The sequence below is a fragment of the Balaenoptera borealis genome, assembly GCF_965194805.1.
Source record: "Balaenoptera borealis genome assembly, chromosome: 15".
Classification (NCBI taxonomy): domain Eukaryota; kingdom Metazoa; phylum Chordata; class Mammalia; order Artiodactyla; family Balaenopteridae; genus Balaenoptera; species Balaenoptera borealis.
The window spans coordinates 78,897,639-78,916,303 of NC_138871.1; the positions used below are offsets into that span (position 1 = coordinate 78,897,639).

The window sequence follows — 18,665 nt, forward strand, 5'->3', positions numbered from 1 at the left end:
AGTATTTTGTGCACTCGCTTTTATGAAGAGCTGCACAAATATTTGCCGATATGTCACTTTAGAAGGAAAATTATAGATTTAAATACAGAGAAGAAAGCATTAGGTAGTAATGGTAGTTCCAGTGCTAATATTGTCTATTGCACATCAAGAAGGCCCACAGATTGAACGTGGGTGGCACTGTGACATGGATTCAGAGTCAAGGTTTTATCTCTTCGTTAGTGAAAAGTTGTAGTAAACTCTGGAAAAAGAGCGGGGGCGCATGTATTCCCTAAGGCATTATTATGAAGGGAAATAAGCCTTTTAAAGTGTTAATCACTAGGGCTTCCCTGGTGGCGCAGTGGTTAAGAATCCGCCTGCCACTGCAGGGTACATGGGTTCCAGCCCTGGTCCGGGAAGATCCCACATGACACGGAGCAACTAATCCCGTGCGCCGCAACTACTGAGCCTGCGCTCTAGAGCCCGCGAGCCACAACTATTGAAGCCCGTGTGCCACAACTACTGAGCCCACGTGCCACAACTACTGAAGCCCGTGCGCCTAGAGCCCGGGCTCCGCAACAAGAGAAGCCACTGCAGTGGGAAGCCCACGCACGTCAATGAAGAGTAGCACCTGCTTGCTGCAACTAGAGAAAGCCCGCGTGCAGCAGCGAAGACCAGCACCACCAAAAATAAATAAATCAATAAATTTAAAAGAAAAGAAAAAAATAAAGTATTAACCACCACAACATGTAAAATTCAGAAATAGAAAATTTGAGGGGGAAGTTCTTATTGATAATTGTGCTTTCCTTTTATTTGTGACTCATGCTGGATACTGGAATGTGTTGCTACTGAAGGAAATTAAGCAATTTCTCTCTGGAGGAACGTTATCATAACTGATTCTAGTTCATTTAAATTTGACCCTGACGCTAGCTGTCAAATTTTTAAATGCAGGTATCTCCTGATTTAGCAGTAGCTCTCCTAGGAATTTACTTTAGGATATGCTCTTAAGTGTTTACAGATTTATATTCATTGTAGCATTGTTTATATTAGACACTGGGAAGAACCAAATGAGCACAACAGACATATCTTTAAGCAAATTATGGTATATTCAAACAATGGAATAGATGATGCAGCAAATAAAAATGGATACATCTACCTGTACTGATGGAAAAAAGTCTCCAAGTTTCGAAAGAAATGAAAACAGGTACAAAATAGGTTATTTATTAGGGATGACTTAAGTTGAGAGATGTGAAAAATTACTTTGTGTTGTTTAATTTTTGTGTTTATTTTTTTAAATAACTATATGCTTGTATTACTTTTCAAATTAAAAAAAAAGAAAAAGCTAAAAAATGTGGCCCTATCTGTAAAGGGTTGGGCAAATAAACTAGAAATCTTTAGATGGTTTATGTCTTGCCTAAATATTAAGTAATGAAATATGGACACAGTTCATGGGTCAATTAAAAAGCAATGTTCGGGCTTCCCTGGTGGCGCAGTGGTTGAGAGTCTGCCTACTGATGCAGGGGACGCGGGTTCGAGCCCTGGTCTGGGAAGATCCCACATGCCGCGGAGCAGCTGGGCCCGTGAGCCACAATTGCTGAGCCTGCGCGTCTGGAGCCTGTGCCCCGCAACGGGAGGGGCCGCGATAGTGAGAGGCCTGCACACCGCGATGAAGAGTGGCCCCCGCTCGCCGCAACTAGAGAAAGCCCTCGCACAGAAACGAAGACCCAACACAGCCATAAAAAAAAAAAAAAAAAAAAGCAATGTTCTACAAATTTATGAGTACCTGAATATCAAATATGACTTCAGTATGCCTTTTTAAGGATAAGAGATTCACTTTTTCTGCTTTCCTCCAGAATGCCTAGGAATGAGTTGTGTGGTCCTAGGCAAGGCGCATCTTTTCTCTGGCCCTTCCATCTCTAAAGTTCAATCCTTCCTACCATGTCTCTAATGCTTCATTACATAGGCTGACTACACATATATAAATGAATAGTAAGAATAAAGACTGTCGCATGGTGCAGTGTTATCATGGCACACACAAACACATGTTTATGTATAGGACTGTGATGTACCCTGTATTCCTTCTGAGGGTGGTGGGAAAAAAAATTGGAGAAACACTAATGAGGTAGACTCACTCTTAAAAACTGTAGTCCTCTATTTCAAGCACATTTGGAACATTTTTAAGGATTTTAATGGAATATATTATTCACTGGGGCAGCCATGCCTGGAAAAATAAACATAAACCCAGAACTGATTCTATTATATTTTAAGATTCCCACAGATTGGATCCCTTAAGCAAGACAAAGAGGGCTTTTAACTAAGCCCATAAGTAATGTCTTTAATATAATATGATCATTACACTTAAAACTTAATTATTCATGTTATTTTAATTTCTTTTGTCAGAAATAAACCTGGCTTAAAGAATGAACATCCCGGGACTTCCCTGGTGGCACAGTGGTAAAGAATCCACCTGCCAATGCAGGGGACACAGGTTCGAGCTCTGGTCCGGGAAGATCCCACATGCCGCGGAGCAACTAAGCCCGTGTGCCACAACTACTGAGCCTGCGCTCTAAAGCCCGCAAGCCACAACTACTGCGCCCATGTGCCACAACTACTGAAGCCCGCATACCTAGAGCCCGTGCTCCGCAACAAGAGAAGCCACTGCAATGAGAAGCCCATGCACCACAACGAAGAGCAGCCCCTGCTCGCTGCAACTAGAGAAAGCCCGCGCACAGTAACGAAGACCCAACACAGACAAAAATAAATAAATAAATAAATAAATTTAAAAAAAGGAATGAGCATCTGTGGTTATGTTACAGAACAACTAGCACTGGCAGCTGAACAGATATGTACCTAGGATATCTATTTTGGCTATTCCTTTATTATAATATGAGCAAAGACTACAAAGCTGTAACAATGGCTGCTTAAACACAACTAGTACGAAAAACGCAGGCAAAAAGAAAAAAGGTCTGTAACAAAATTATCATTTAGGTCTCAGAAAGTAAAAATTAAGTTACTATCTCTGAGCTAAGGTGTTCTCTTCTCCACTTTCCTTAGTTATATGACATTTTCTAGGAAAAAAAAAAAGTCTCTTTCATTGCCAGTCTTCCTGGTCACCATATTTTTTTCTTCCAGTTTTATTGAGATACAACTGACACACAGCACCATATTTTTTTCTTCCAGTTTTATTGAGATACAACTGACACACAGCACTGTTGTACAACATAATGATTTAACTTAAATACATCATGAAATGATTACAGTAAGTTTACCACATCCACCATCCCATAAAGACACAAAATTAAAAAATGTTTTCCTTGTGTTGAGAACTCAGGATTTGCTCTCCTAACAACTTTCACATATAACGTACAGCAATGTTAATATTAATCATGCTGTACATGACACCCTTAGTATTTATTTATTTTATAACTGGAAGTTTGTACCTTTGACCACCTTCATCCAATTCCTTTTTAAACTACTTTGGTACCTTGACCTAGAGTCCCAATATATCTACTGAAATGCATTTGAAAAAGGTTAAAATCTCTCGTGTCCCCCAAGCATACTCCTATAAAGTAGTAATGCTCTGCTCTTTCTTTCATAACCATGAAAGAATTGCTGCTATCGTGAAACGTGCTTTCTCTCACTTTTTTCTCTGAATGATAGGACCCAAGGGGACAATTTTTAGGAGCTAGCCTCTCTCTAACATGCCCCAATGAGTCTTTTTTTTTTCTTTCTCAGTAACTTACCATTAATGAATTTCCATTAGACTTTCTTGAATAACTGCAAGACTTTATATAGCCTTCACCACTTTTAACTAAAAAATAATAGATTAGAACTATGCCAAGCAACACTATTTAAAGGATTGGTGGTAGGCATAAGAACTAGAAAGTTAGAAGAAAGAGTCACAGGAAGATTATTTTTAGAGTCAGAGAGCTGAGTCTCCTTTGAATACTCTATAATGAAGAAACTTCTCTTCACTTTCCCTCTTTAATATTTATCCCTCATCATCTGACAACTTCTCCGAATTCTTGATAAGAACATCTAATCTCCTACTTTATCTTTACATGGATGCATAATATGCATCTAATTCTTGATTCCACCATCTCTCCTCAAAACTGTTCTACCCCTAGTCATTGCCAAACATCCAGTTGCTTAGGCCAAAAACCTAGCAGTCATTCTTGATTGTTCTCTTTACTTCACTCTCTAACAGCAACTTGATCAACAAGTCCCCTGTCTCCAGAACACATCCTAAATCCCCATTTCTAAAGATACTCTTCTAGTACCTGAAGTCTGCTAACTGGCCTTCCTGCTTCTACTTTTTACTACCTGCCACCCACGCAATCATCCTCCCCATAGAAGCCACATGATCTTATTTAAAAATCTAAAACATATTTAAAAATCTTCATCTTTCTGGTAATGGATAGTGAATTTCCTTAAGGGTGACATAACTTGTTTGTTACCAGTTAATTTACTTCATTTATGGTGCTATCTTATAGCCAGTTGTAAAATGCAAAAAATATTACTGTAAAATTACAAAGCATTCTAAATGTAATACATTCTTTTAAAATACTATTTTAGGATTATCTTCAATAGATCTACAACCTAAGGTCTTTGTGCTCCTTTTGAAAATCACTTGTAAAAGCAGAATATTAAACGAATACCTCAATAGTTCTGAAAGGGTAAAATTATGTGAAATATCTTATGAAAAATTACACCGTGTGTGTGTTTGTTTTTTTTGGCTGTGCCGTGTGGCTTGTGGGATCTCAGTTCTCCACTCAAGGACTGAACCTGGGCCACGGCAGTGAAAGCCCAGAATCCTAACTACTGGGCCACCAGGGAACTCCCCATAACATGTTTTAAGAATGCACTTAATCTAAAATGTCTACTTCCACGATCTATTATTTCCCATTCCTTGTCACTTTCTTTGCACCAGACCTTCCTTTGAAGTGATATTAAGTAGCAATGGTAAGACTGTAAAAGCATTTAAAGTTCCAAAAGGGGACAGAATGCAACAACTTTTAAGATATTCAAGTACAACTACACTCAAAGATAGAACAGATGGTTCTTGCATGAGGTCATGATCAACCTGAAAAGGTTGCTTGAAAATAGCACAGCATTAAGTAAAATTTAAAAATACTACATATAGCAAACTCACCCCAAACTATGTATAATTTTATCTTCCATTTTTATTTTAATAGGGTGAAATTTGAAATTTTTTATGACGTAAGATTTGGTGAGTCTCTACTCCTATCTTTTATAATGTAATGATTTCATTGCCATCAATCTGCTCATGCAATCAATGTATATTACATATATTTTAAAAAGTCTCCTAATATAGTTCTTAAGAATTAATGTGATGCAAGAATACTTATGTGAATCAACAAAATCAGAACAACCCATAGCAAATAACTTTATAATCTACTAGTGGCTTCAATTTATATGCTTTAGTGAAAGAGCATTGGACTTGGGATAGAAAGCCTAAAATTTTGATCCTGGATATACACTGACTAGCTGTACAACCTTGGGAGGACATTTAACCCATCTACAAAACGAGAGGTATTAAACCAAATGAATTACAAGATTCTGATATCTTTTGAATCTCATCACCAATTTTGATAGCTTGGTATTAAAAACAAATCACTATTTCAGATATTATTTCTTGGTAGAAAGAACATGAATTTCTAGTTTAAAAAAAGAGCTTAAGGATCCCCTTCAGGTTAAAACAAAACCAAATCCTTTGATGTAACCATATGGTACCCATAAATCAATTTATGCTCCTAAAACTTCCTTAAAAGCTAATAAGCTTTATTGGTTAATTATAAAACTGAATGAGGTGAGAAAAGCACAGAACCTTGCTAATTCCACTAATGAATCAAATTTAAAGAACATAAAAGAGGTCAATGGTTTGATATGTAAAAATATACATTTTATTAAACTAACAGCTTTCCAGTTTTATTTCAGTTTTAAGCAAAAACATTAGAAACAAACTTTTTTAACAATAAAGCAGGAACTACTTTAAATTTCCCAATTCCCATGCAGATGACTCTATTTCATATAAAGTTTGGTAAACTGTATAATGCTTATTTCAGTTCAGGATTGTATTGTATAGGACTTACCACATAATTTCACTAATTAATGCTGTGTTTATTATTTCTTCAGTTTTATTTTCATATGAATTTAGCTTAAACTTTGAAGAATAATATAACCCAGGCTTAAATTACTTGTTACTAATAAATATTTATTAAATGCCTACTATTTACCAGAATTATTCTTGGTGCTGGAGATACAATAATGAAAGATCAAGCCCTGCATTTAAGGACCGTGGTTAGGTGAGATTAGAGATAAAAAGGGAATTATAAAAATGTGACAAGTACAGGCACAGAAGTAAGGCTAGAGAACTATAGGAGTAAATAGAGCTAAAGAAGGTATCCTACCTAGTGTAGGGCATCAAGGAAGACTTCTTAAAGGAAGTGACATATAGGCAGAGACCTCCCAACTGTGTTTCCCATCTTTTACCCACAAGGACCACTTGGGCCAGATGTCGTAGTGTTTTCACCTATTTTGACTATGTCATATGTGCATCATGGCAAAGGCCAGGATAGGAACATATATTTGATTATCTTTATAAGTAAAAGGGTAGGAATTTCCTTACTGGAGACCATAAGTTTGACATCAATTTCTTCGGGGTGTTCTGGGTTAGCAATAAATACCCCTTTTTTCCATCTAGAAAGGAAGATTTTGGGGTATAGAAAGTATATTACGTAGCTACATCAGCATGTCACGTGAAGAGCTGTGTAAAGACAGAAGCGGTAGCTTAATGTCGGGTTGAGAAGGCGCTGAAAGCTAAGCCAGGGAACTTAAACTTCTTTAGTTCCGATGTTTATTGAGAGGGTTTACAATGTAGGCACGCGCCAGCGGAAAGAAAGATTGTAAATAAACAACCACAATGCCTTAAGGTAACTGCTATAATGGAAGTATTTCCAAAACACAAAGTTAACACCAAAAAAGAGGAGCACCCAAGTGTGCCCACGGGGATCAGGGAAGGCTCGCCGAGGATGGCCTTGCACCAGGCGTGGGAGTGTACCCACGGTGCCCGGGGGAGGGACATTCGGGACCCAGCGGCCTCGGCACGGCCGGCAGAGCGCGGAGCCGGGGCCGACAGCTCCCACGCGCCGGGGCGAACCGCAGGGACGGGGAGACTCCGGGCTCGGAAAGCAGGGCTGAATCCGGCCGGGAACTTCGGATCGCTGTCCTCCCGGACCCAAAGGGAGCCTCTGACGGTGTTTTGGGAGGAGGGGCAGGCGCGACAGGGACGCGAACACAGAGCTCGCCCCCAACCCAGAGTGCAAAGGAGCCAGTGGAAGGACCCGGGCGGTGCCGTCTCTCCACCGTTCTGCGGGACTTACCGGGGCAACCCTTCCTCCTTGGTTTTGAAAGACGCCCTTCCGTGATTTACCAGTTTGGCCTGAATCCTAACTACTGCTGTCTCCAAGCTTCTAAATTTTCTCTTCTCAAAAAAGAAAGAAAAAGAAAAGGAAAGACTTTCTCTTTCCTTCCCCAAGCAAAGTCGACCGTTTGGCGCTTAGCACCCTGCCCCGGAAAGCTCCTGGGGAGCACTACGAATTCGGCGCCTTCTCGCCCACGGCCCCGCCTCTTCCGGGAAGTGACTGGCCCCTTTCCGCGACCGCGGCCGTACGCTCGGCTTCCTGGCCTCCCAGCCGGTCGCTGTACGCATGGGTAGAACTGTAGTCGGGGGGCTCCGAGTTTTTTTTCACTTTCACTTAGGCAAATCACCCGCCCAACTCCCCGCGTCCCGCTGTCGCCGAGCCCTGAGCTTCTACAAGCTTTCTCCGTCCGCCCAGGAGCACTTCCGGCCCCTCCTCTTAGACTCCAGTGGCGCGAAAACTCCGAACCGCGCACGCGCGGGCGGAGTCCCGGCGGGAGGGGGGGGGCGGGGCGCAGGCGCGGAGTGTCCCGCGGTGGGCGCCGGGGCGGCCGGGCTGCTGCCTTCTCCCGCGGTGGGCGCGCGGAACCCCGCGGGCCGACGGCGGCCGGCCGACGCCGAGACGCCCCTCGGGTGGCTTTATCGTCCTGTTGAGCCGCGACCGCCCCGCCGATCGGGTTCCTTGGGGAGACTTCGACTTGTTCGAGGTAGGGTGAGGGCGCGCGCCGTCGCTCTCCCTTGCTGCGGGTCCATGCCCCTTCACCGCACTCCTAGCTGGCGCCCGCAGCCCACCCGGTGGCGGCCGGGTCAGCGGAGCTGCGGCAGTGTCCAGGGGGCTCGAGCGGCCCGGCCCACGGCCGGCGGGTATCTTCGCGCCCTCTCCGCAGGCGGCACAGGTCCCCTCAGCCGCGGGAAACTTGCCCGTGTGTCTGCTGGGCTCCTCCCTCGGGCGGCTCTGGCGGCGAGGCTTGCCAATCCCGGCTCGGGCTGCGGGACCCGGCGCCCGGCCCCAAACGGCCCTTTAGGCTTTGACGAGGGGCTTGGGGGGTATAAGCGTCGGGGGGTGAGGTTGGGTTCGGGAATCGGGCTCTTATCACCCGTTTGATGGTACCTCGCAAGTAGCAACTTAAGTATGTTTAAGAGATGTATGTAAATATTACTTAAATTGGATTTGTTGCTAAATGCCAGTTTCATGAGAACGCAGACTGTTCTGTACCTGGAAGAATTAAATTGTGGTGTTTGGAGGTTTTATGATGTCGTTTCTTTTCCCTGATTTTCTCGTGGAGATGAGCTGGAGAAGAATCACTGTTGGGAATTGCGGAACACAGGACTCCAGGGTAGAGAAAGGGCTTGAGAGGATCCTGGGCTAATTCCTAGAAAGAGCAACTATTTGCTGTTTAAACCCTGAAGACAGAACTTATGTGAGTGCTTACTACTCTGTATATTTCATGAGGAGACGATTACAAGCGAGTATTTTAAAGACAAGCTACTCTGGAATGTATATTCAAAAGAAAAAAAGTCCAAATTCGCTGACAGCTTTTAGACGGCTGCTGTGTAGTCTTTTAACATGTTCACTAGCATGTGCACTGGCCTGCAGAGAGTTCCATGGGTGCATGGGTGGAGAGGGGGCATATTGGAACTACTTAGATTTACTTTATCTCGTTCTTTCACTGTGTGAAATATGCAGAGTAATAATTTCCTATGAGGATGTGTATTTACAGTTGTGTTGGTTTTTTTTTTTCCTTGAATGGCTGTAAGTACAAAGAAGTTTGGAGATTACTAGAATATTGCTTAAAAAACATGTTTTTGTGCAAGACAGAACCAGTGTTGTGTGACCCGGGACAAGTCGGTACCACCTCTGCAAATTTCAGTTCCTATTCTGTAATTGGAGAAAATAACATGGTCCCTAACTCACAGGATTCTTAAATATGTGAGGGTGGGGGGGGGGGATAGAGAGAGAGAGAGTTTTATCTCTGTACCTGTCTATAATTAGTATGAAGTATTTAGAATTGAGCCTGGCAAAAAGTCAGCACAAAAGGCATATTAAAGTGGTTACAGTGAAAAACCAGTTTCATTCCCAAAAGTTTATTTTACTGAGTGCCTGGATGTAGAATTTTGTGTAAAACCTGCCTAAATCTTGACTATCATTTTTAGACCTAAGTTAGGAAAATTAATCAAAGCCATACTTGGCTTCCTTTCAGGAATTAATAAATAACTCAAAATTTTACCACAATAGTATGCATTATATTTAAGGCAAAATTAAATGTCACAGTTTTATATATATACACACACACGCACACACATAAGTCCAGATGACTGAGGGTCAAGTGTACAAGTGTAGATACTTACATTAATGTTAGTGTTTTGGATTCACTAGTTAATGAGATACATCTTTCTCACTAAACATAGTTTCCCTGGTGACCAAATTCAGAATACTCCTGTGGCTTTCTTAGCTCCACTCCCAAATCTGCCTCTACTGCAGAGTATGTTTTACTGCCTACTGGCCTCTGTATCTCAGGAGCACTTCAAACTCAGTGTTTTCAAACAACATAAATGTATTATTTATCCTCCTTCCTTTCCAAACCTGCTCAGTCTACTGATCATGGCATTTAGTATTAAGAGTAAAGGTTGTTTCTGAAAATTAAACACAAGGTAAAATTTTATAAAGCAAGCCCAAGTTTTAATTGGCTTGAATAGTAACATTAGAGGGACATATCACATTAGAATCCTTTATGTAGTTTTATACATTATGTTAATATCCAATATCCAATTAATATCCAATTTGGATATTAATCCAAAATTAATATCCAATTTCACTGCCTATAAATAGTCAAACTTGGTTAAACTCAGTTCATACCACGAGGAACCTGGACGTTAAAGAGGTTTGACTTTGGGTTTGGACAACCTGGGTTTGGATCTAGGCTGTGCTAAGTTATAGCTACATAAGTCTTCAGATTCAGTTGGTTTAACTTTGGGAGGTTTGACTTTGGGTTTGGACAACCTGGGTTTGGATCTAGGCTGTGCTAATTTATAGCTACATAAGTCTGGGTATCTTTTAATTGAGCCTCAATATCCCCTTTTGTAAAATAAGGACGATACTTAGAAGGATGTTGAGGATTAAAGGAAAGGTTTGTACCTCTTAATCCCCTTCACTTATTTCATCCCCGACCCCTCCCTCTAGCAACTATCCATTTGTTCTCTATATCTGTGAGTCTGTTTTCATTTTGTTTTGTTTCTTTTGTTTTTTTAGATTCCACATATAAGTGAGATCCTATGGATATTTGTCTTCCTCTGTCTGACTTATTTCATTCAGCATAATACCCTTTAGATTCACCCATGTTGTTGCAAATGGCAAGATTTCATTTTTAATGGTTGTGTAATGTTCCATTGTGTGTGTATGTGTGTATCACACCTTTATCCGTTTATCTGTTGATAGACACTTAGGTTCCTTCCATATCTTGCCTATTGTAAATAATGCTGCAGTGAACATTGGTGTGCATGCCACTGCTTTTGTTCAGCACCCCTTATCCTTTAGAGACTGGTCTCTTTTGCCCCTATTCTTACTCTGTTTCGTTTGTCTTCTATATTGAGGTCACAGGGATTTTTTAAAACACAAATCTGAGTGTTCACATTTTATTGTCTGAAGTGCTGTGCTTAGTACTTCCTAGTTTTGCTCATCTGGAATTGTTTGATGGATGGCCTAATGAGTTTTTTCACTTATTTATATTATTATCTATTGCATCTCACATTACTTCATGATATATTCCAAGTAGTGTGCTTAATTAATTCAGTACATTAAAAATGAGGTGGTATAATGCAGAATGAATTTGTCTGTGGTGGTGGGAGAAGTAGAATTGGGAATGAGGTAAATAGTCCATGGCAGATTCAGAAGCAGCAGCAATTTACCTTTTTTTAAACCACTGTTTTCTATTAATAATTCCAGTTCTGTTATGACTGTTCTCACTGCTGTTAGCCCCTACTTTGATATGAATGGGAAATGTGAATTACTACATACTCACAATAAAATTGAAAATTTAGAAATTTATAGTCCTTTGTTAAAATGCTTTTGGTCTCTTATCAAATTTCCTATGTACATGCTTGCTGTAATTAACCCTTGGCGATTGATTTTTCTTCTTGAACTTTTTTTTTAATTGAGAATCTGCATATTTGTTACTATTCCTGCTCTGATGGAGTTTGCTTTCTGTGAGGGGGAAATGATATGTCCCTTAATTTTAATTTTTTTATTGTAAATAAACAAATATTAAAGACCATGAAGAGCTTTATGGATATATTGAAAATCCCAGAGGAGCTTTTTTTTCTATTTTTATATATTGCAGGATATTAAAAGTATTTTTCTTTGCATCTGTTTATATGTCTCTTTAGCCTATTAGAAACAATTTTACTATTGTAACCTAAAATTAACTCTCAGGGCATTCATGTGTGTTTTTAAAAATCCATTATCATTAAATTACAAAGTGATTCCTATTTTAAAAGGTAGGATCCTTCAGTGTCTGTTAGATGCAAGTTACCATGGCAACCTAACAGCAAACTGCAAATCCCAGGCTAACCACAGCAAATAAAAAACATCATTTTCATGTAGCACACTGTCTTCTGTCTTGTATAGAATCTCACATCCATTGTGAGGAGCTAATCACATTTACCTTCGTGCCCCTTGCTCCCCGCAATTTTACTTGAAAAACTACCATTTTCTAATGGTAAAATACTAAAATCAGTCAGCTGATGTGTCTGCTGACTGCAAGATCGTGTATTAAGCATTAATAAAAACAGTGTCTAAAAGGGCATTTAATGTTGGGAAAACCAAAAAGTAATGCGTCTTCTTTGCTCTTCTATAATAAATAAATTACTGTAATTGAGAAAGGACTAGAGGTATAGGTGGGAAAGAAGGAAGTGTTGGGAAAATAATAGCCTGGTGGTATTCTAGGGAATTTAAATTAGCAACAAGTTGAAACTAATATACATTAATTCTTGTTATTAAATAATTTGAGAATTGTTTGATTTTCAAGTTCTGACTTGTGTAAGAGATTCAAGATAAACATTAAATTATTTGTAAAAAAGATGGTGAATATTATGTAATTGTGACTGTAACACTAGTACTGTCTCAAAAGGCATTTGTTAAATGTCCTTCTTTGGATGTTAACTAATATGCCTTTTAAGTGGTATTTGATTTATCATGATAAATTAGGTTCCTTATTGCCTTCAGGATAGGATAAAGTCCCAAATATTTTAATGTTGTTTACAACAGTTCTTCTCAGACTTTAATGTGCTTGTGAGTCACCCGAGACCTTGTTAAAATGAAGCTTCAGATTCAGTTGGTTTAAATTGAGGCCTGAGATTCTGGATATCTAACATGTTCCTCGGAGATGTAGATGGCTGCTTGATGGTCCTTGGACCACACTTTGAATATCAAGTCTACCAGTCATTCTATGGCTGGCTTCTTCTCTGCTGCCTTATTACTGGTAGCTATGCCTTGTCATTTATGGCACTGTGTCATGGACATGCTTATAGTATCCCCTACAGTAGCAGTTTGCCAAGTGTGGTCCAGGGATCCATGAGACTCTTTCAAAGGGTCTACAAGATCAAAATTGTTTTCATAATTATTGTAAGATGTTATTTCCCTTTTTCCTTTTCGTTCACTTGTGACTATACAATGGAGTTATCCAGAGGTTACAGACACATGATGCTGCCATCGCTCTGACGACTGATAGAATGTGTACTTGTGTGTTGCTTGTTTTAAAAGTTTTTCAATTTTAATTTATAATATGGTAAATATTGATAGATTTAAACAAAAGCTCTTTGAGGTCCTTGGTACTTTTTAAGACACCACAACCTTTGAGAACTGCTGCCCTATGGTTTTTTTAGGCCATGGACACAAAGACTCACATCTAAACTTTACCAGAGCTCTTTCCATAGCTTCTGGTGGCTGTTCGGCTAGGGCGGGAGTTTCAGCCCCCCACGTGGACACTGCAGTGGGGTGGCCTCCTCACCTTTCCGGGCAGTGGTAAAAGGCCTCCTCTGACCCCATCCAAGGGGGAATGGGAGTAAGTAGCATCCAGTTACCCCCTGTTGGGGGTGGACATCTAAGTTCTCCACCTGATGCCATCATCATGGCTCCCTACTTGGCCTACACAGCCTTCTCTGAAACCAGCTTCACCAGGATGGAAGTCCAGGCTACCCACTTGGCCTTTGCTGGTGTTGTGGGCGAAGAGGAAGGGCCAACAGTTCTTTTAGTGGTATTTGACTGGAGTAGAGTGATTATTGTCTAAAAGTTTCCTGTCTTGTTAGACTCCCCTTTTCCTGCTCCTTTGTCTAGAGAGAGCAAGCTTTCATTAGGCATTTTTGTTTTTCCCCTGCACCTGTTGGTGTTTCCCCAGTTGCTGGCTTCTCCAAGTCTGGGATAGTTGAGGCAAAACAAAAACTCAGGGAACCACCACGATGTCATTCCTTGGGTCACGTGGTTCCTAGCCAGTCTGCCTCCTTCTTCAGAGTCGTCTTATGTTTGCTTTATAGTATATAATTTTCAAGGATTTTAGTTTTACTAAGCAGGGGGAATAGGGAAAATTACATCTATTCCATCTTCCTGGAAGTGGAAGTCTCTGATTGCTTTTATTAACTTGCACTTTGAGATAAAGAATTAGAGACTGAACTCCAGCCCCACTGCATATCTCTTATATTTGGTTGTATAAAAATATATGAAAACATTAAACATTAAAATATTTTCATTAAAGAAAAACTAGGTTTGAAAAACGCAAATAACTACTTTTGGGAGAAAAAAGTGTAAATTTAATTAAATAGAATTGATGTGAAAGGAGTCATGACCACAGTTGAGGATTTTACAAAACAAGGTAATTTTGTGTAGTAAATTTGAAGGTTTAAATTATCAGTGTTCTGGAAAATAAAATTATAGCAAACTTGTTCTAGGAAGATATAATGAATCTGTAATAACCAGTGTACAAAAAAGAAATTGAAATGATTTCATAAAATTAAAATAGTCTCCAACATCTAATATCTTTAAGCTTAGTTCTTTCTCACTTTCAAAAAACATTTCAGTGTCATGCCAGAGTGGTGATTTCAGAGCATTAAAAAGATGAGGAGGGCTTCCCTGGTGGCACAGTGGTTAAGAATCCACCTGCCAATGCAGAGGACACAGATTCGAGCCCTGGTCCGGGAAGATCCCACATGCCGCGGAGCAACTAAGCCCATGCGCCACAACTACTGAGCCTGCGCTCTAGAGGCCACGAGCCACAGCTGTTGAGCCCGTGCACCGCAACTACTGAGCCTGTGCTCTAGAGCCCGTGAGCCACAACTACTGAGCCCACATGCCACAACTACTGAAGCCTGCGTGGCTAGAGCACATGCTCTGCAACAAGAGAAGCCACCACAGTGAGAAGCCCACGCACCGCAACTAAGAGTAGCCCCTGCTCACCCGCGCGCAGCAATGAAGACCCAACGCAGCCAAAAATAAATAAATAAAAATAAATATATTAAAAAAAAAAAAGATAGGGAAACTACCCAGTTCACTTAATGAAGCATGCATTGTCACAATAAAACCCGTCAAAGATAGTTCCCCAATGTAGTTCCAACACAGTATGTATAGATATTTGATGTTTCTGCAAAATTGGTTCTGTCAGTGTAACTTTGGGAAGCAGTGGATAAAAATTAAACACTGTACGAATGTCTGTCTCGCCCGCCCTCCTCCTCTTGCATCCCTGCTCTAGGGTCCCTGTTCTCCGTCTACTTTATGCCGTCTTTGTAACACCGCTCCACTAGCCCCCCAGCCTCCCTCCCCCCCCCCCCCACACACACACACTTCAGCTTGGCTGTCTTGCCCTGCCGGTACATCAGCAAGTGGAGCTTTCCTCTCTTCTACTGAGAACTGACTTGAATCTTTCAATCCAAATGCATGAGAGAGAAAATCTCATTTAATCCACTGCTGCCCAGGTACCTGGTACAAACAGGGCTGCTATAGTATAGCACTAGGGGCACCTAAATAGGTTGAGAGTAGAGCTATTTTTCATATTCTTACATCTTAGAAATTTTTTATTACCTATGCTGTGGACTTTTCTTTCCAGTTATTCAGCAGTTATTGGGTACCTATCGTTTTAGATGTCTAAGTGAATTTTTAAGAGAAAAATGAAAGCAACATTTGGAGTAGTCAACCATTTAATTTCAATCAAAGACCATCAGCTTTGACTTGAGGTGCAGCATTTATATGTTTAGAAAGTCTTGATGATGTTCATTTTGTAGGTATAAATTTTATAGTATATCAGTAAAAAACAAAAACAAAACCGGACAATCAGCCCGGGCTGTTTCTTTAGAGAAGAGTTAAAGGACACTATTGCTGCTAGGCAACACTGCTCCCAATATACTTCTTTGGGAAAATAATTAAAATTAGTTTTATGTGATTCACTATTTATAACTTATAAAAATTGGATGATTGCTCTGGAATCATTTCAGAGGCAGTATGCCATCTCTATCAATAGATCCACAGTTTCACAAATAAGATCTTTTACCTTTTGTGAGCTTAGAAGTTAAAACACTTAGGTAGGCCCATATGAGTAAAAACCTTGGTCATGAATCGTTCTGAAGTAAAATCAACTAGTATAGCATAGGCAGATTTTTTTTAACAAAAATGTATTATCTTATACTTCTGTAGGTTAGAAGTCTGACATGTCTGCCTGGGTGAAAATCAAGGGAGCGGTAGGACTGCATTCCTTTCTGGAGGCTCTTGAGTATCTGTGTCCTTGCCTTTCCAGCCTCTAGTGACCACCTGCATTTTTTGGCTCACGGCCCCCTCCCTCCATGCAGATGATAGTTTTACTTTTCTTAAAGTAAAAATGAATGGATATAGTCCTAAAACTTAAGCTTTGCCTGTCTTGTTAAGTTTTTTAATGTATATGGAACAATCTTATGGATGCTATATATGATTTTCTTCATTGTCACTAATATTTGTTTAGACCTGATGGCCAAAAGAAAGGAAGGAAATTTCTTCTCTCCTGGAAATGCCAAAAGACCAAGACAAGAAGAGCTGGATGATTTTGATAAAGATGGTGACGAAGATGAATGTACAGTTTCTTTTACTAATGGTACCTCTACTTTGGTGAGTGCAAAATTACAATATTATGTCTTTTGATTTGCATGTTTCTCATGTCTGGTTTATATGTCATATTCTTAATTCAGTATCAGGAGCTGGGTCTCTGGCTGCAGAGGAAAAGTAATATGAATTTTAAAAAGCTGAGATAAAATCACCTGACTAATTTTGAAGTTTATGTTAATGATTAGAAAAAATTAGTAGAGAAAACAATGAAACTAGGAGCTGGTTCTTTGGAAAGATCAATAAAATTGACAGACCTCTACTAAGATTGACAAAGGGGAAAAAAGAGAGAAGACACAAATTACTAATATCAGGAATGAAACAGAGGATATGACCACAGACTCTGCAAACATCAGAAGGATAATAAGGGAATACTGTTCACAACTCTACACACATAGATTCACAGCTTAGATAGAGTGGACCAGTTCTTCGAAAGGCACAAACTATCACAATTCATTCAGTATGAAATAGATCATTTTAATCACTCTGTAACTATAAAGGAAATTTAATTCATCATTTAGAAACTCCCAAAAAAGATATCTTCAGTCCCAGTTGGTTTGATTGGAGAATTGTACCAAATGTTCGGGTTCAGGTTCAGGTTCGGGTTAGCATTCAGGAGCAATTCTTAGACTTAACATCAAATGTACAAACCATTAAATGAAAAATTGATAAATTGGACCTCATCAAAATTAAAAACTTTTCTTCTGCAAAAGACCCTGTTATAAGGATGGAAAGTCAAGCCAGGAGAATATTTGCAAATCACATGTCCAACAAAGTTCTAATATCTTGTTTGTATAAAGAACTCTCAAAATTCAGCAGTTAAAAGCAAATAATCCGATTTGAGAATGGGCAGAAGACATAAAAGAGACATTTCACTGAAGAAGAAGATATACAGATGCAAATAAGCACATGACATGATGTTCACCATAATTTGTCATCAGGGAAATGCAAATTAAGACCACAATGAGATATCACTACATACCCATCAGAATGGCTAAAATTTTTTTGAAAAATGACGACACCATATGCTGGCAAGGATGCAGACACTGGATCATTCAGTGGTGGGAATGTAAAATGATATAGCCACTCTGGGAAACAGTTCGGCAGTTTCTCTAAGAAATTTCACATGCAACTATCTATCATATAACCCAGCATCTGTCACAGAGAAAAGAATATTTATCTTCACACAAAAATCTATACACGAATGTTCATAGCAGCTTTATTCATAATAGCCAAAAACTGACAATCCAGATGTCACACAGTGAGTGAGTAGTTAAACATGCTGAGGTGCATCTATACCCTGAGATACTACTTAGCAATAGAAAGCAGTGAAGTACTGATACAGGCAAAAATGGACAATTATGCTGAGTGAAAAAAAAGCCAATCTCAAAAGGTTACATTCTGTGTGATTCCACTAATATAACATCTTGAAATGACAGTGTTTCAGAAATGGAGAACAGATAAGCGGACCAGGGGTTAAGGAGGGGGTGGATTGGGTGGGATGTGGATGGGGCTCTAAAAGGACAACATGAAGGATACTTGTGATGGAAATCTTCTGTATCGTCACTGTATCAATATGAGTATGCTGGTTGTGATATTGTACTGTAGTTTTCGAGATGTAACCTTGGGCAGAAACTGGGTAAAGGATTCACAGGATCTCTCTGTACTGTTTCTTAAAACTGCATCTGAGTCTTCAATTAGATCAAAATAAAATGTATTTTTAAAAAGTCTTCAACCACGATTTCCAGTATTCTACTCATACAAGGATGTAAATGTTTTCTGCTTTTTAATAAGCTGGTGTCTAGTAGAAGAGAGCCAGGGATTTTTTAAATAAATGACTAAAAAGGCTGGAGACGTTAAGTGTTCTTTAAAACAATTTGGAAGGTTTGGTAAAATATGTGTGATTTATTTTCATATTTTTAACTACAAAGTCTGACCACTGTGTGCCGAACTTTTGCTTAAAGCATTTATAAACCTTCTCTAATTTAATTATGACATATATTCACAATATGAGAATTATAATTATATACCCTCCCCACAGTGGACATTTAGCAGTGTCTGAATATATTTTTGATTGTCACAACTAGGGTGGGGGGAGAGTGCTACTGGCATCTGGTGGGTAGCAGCTAGGGATGC

General features: G+C 39.8%; 2 protein-coding genes across 5 annotated transcripts in view; one reads left to right on the forward strand and one right to left on the reverse strand.

Moving 5' to 3' along the window:
- GEN1 (GEN1 Holliday junction 5' flap endonuclease) overlaps positions 1 to 7,705 on the reverse strand; it is a 30,188-nt gene extending 22,483 nt beyond the window's left edge. For all 3 annotated transcript variants that reach the window (XM_082356451.1, XM_082356452.1, XM_082356450.1), the window contains exon 1: positions 7,380 to 7,705. The gene's annotated coding sequence lies outside the window, so the exon portion shown is untranslated. The remainder of the gene's footprint in view (positions 1 to 7,379) is intronic.
- Positions 7,706 to 7,902: 197 nt separating this feature from the next.
- Positions 7,903 to 18,665, forward strand: part of SMC6 (structural maintenance of chromosomes 6) — a 78,036-nt gene continuing 67,273 nt past the window's right edge. Inside the window, exons 1-2 of one of the 2 annotated variants that reach the window (XM_082356449.1) lie at positions 7,903 to 8,124; positions 16,393 to 16,535. In XM_082356449.1, the coding sequence (XP_082212575.1) occupies positions 16,398 to 16,535 (138 nt within the window). In that variant the 5' untranslated portion in view covers positions 7,903 to 8,124; positions 16,393 to 16,397. The remainder of the gene's footprint in view (positions 8,125 to 16,392; positions 16,536 to 18,665) is intronic. The other variant, XM_082356448.1, reaches the window with a different exon arrangement.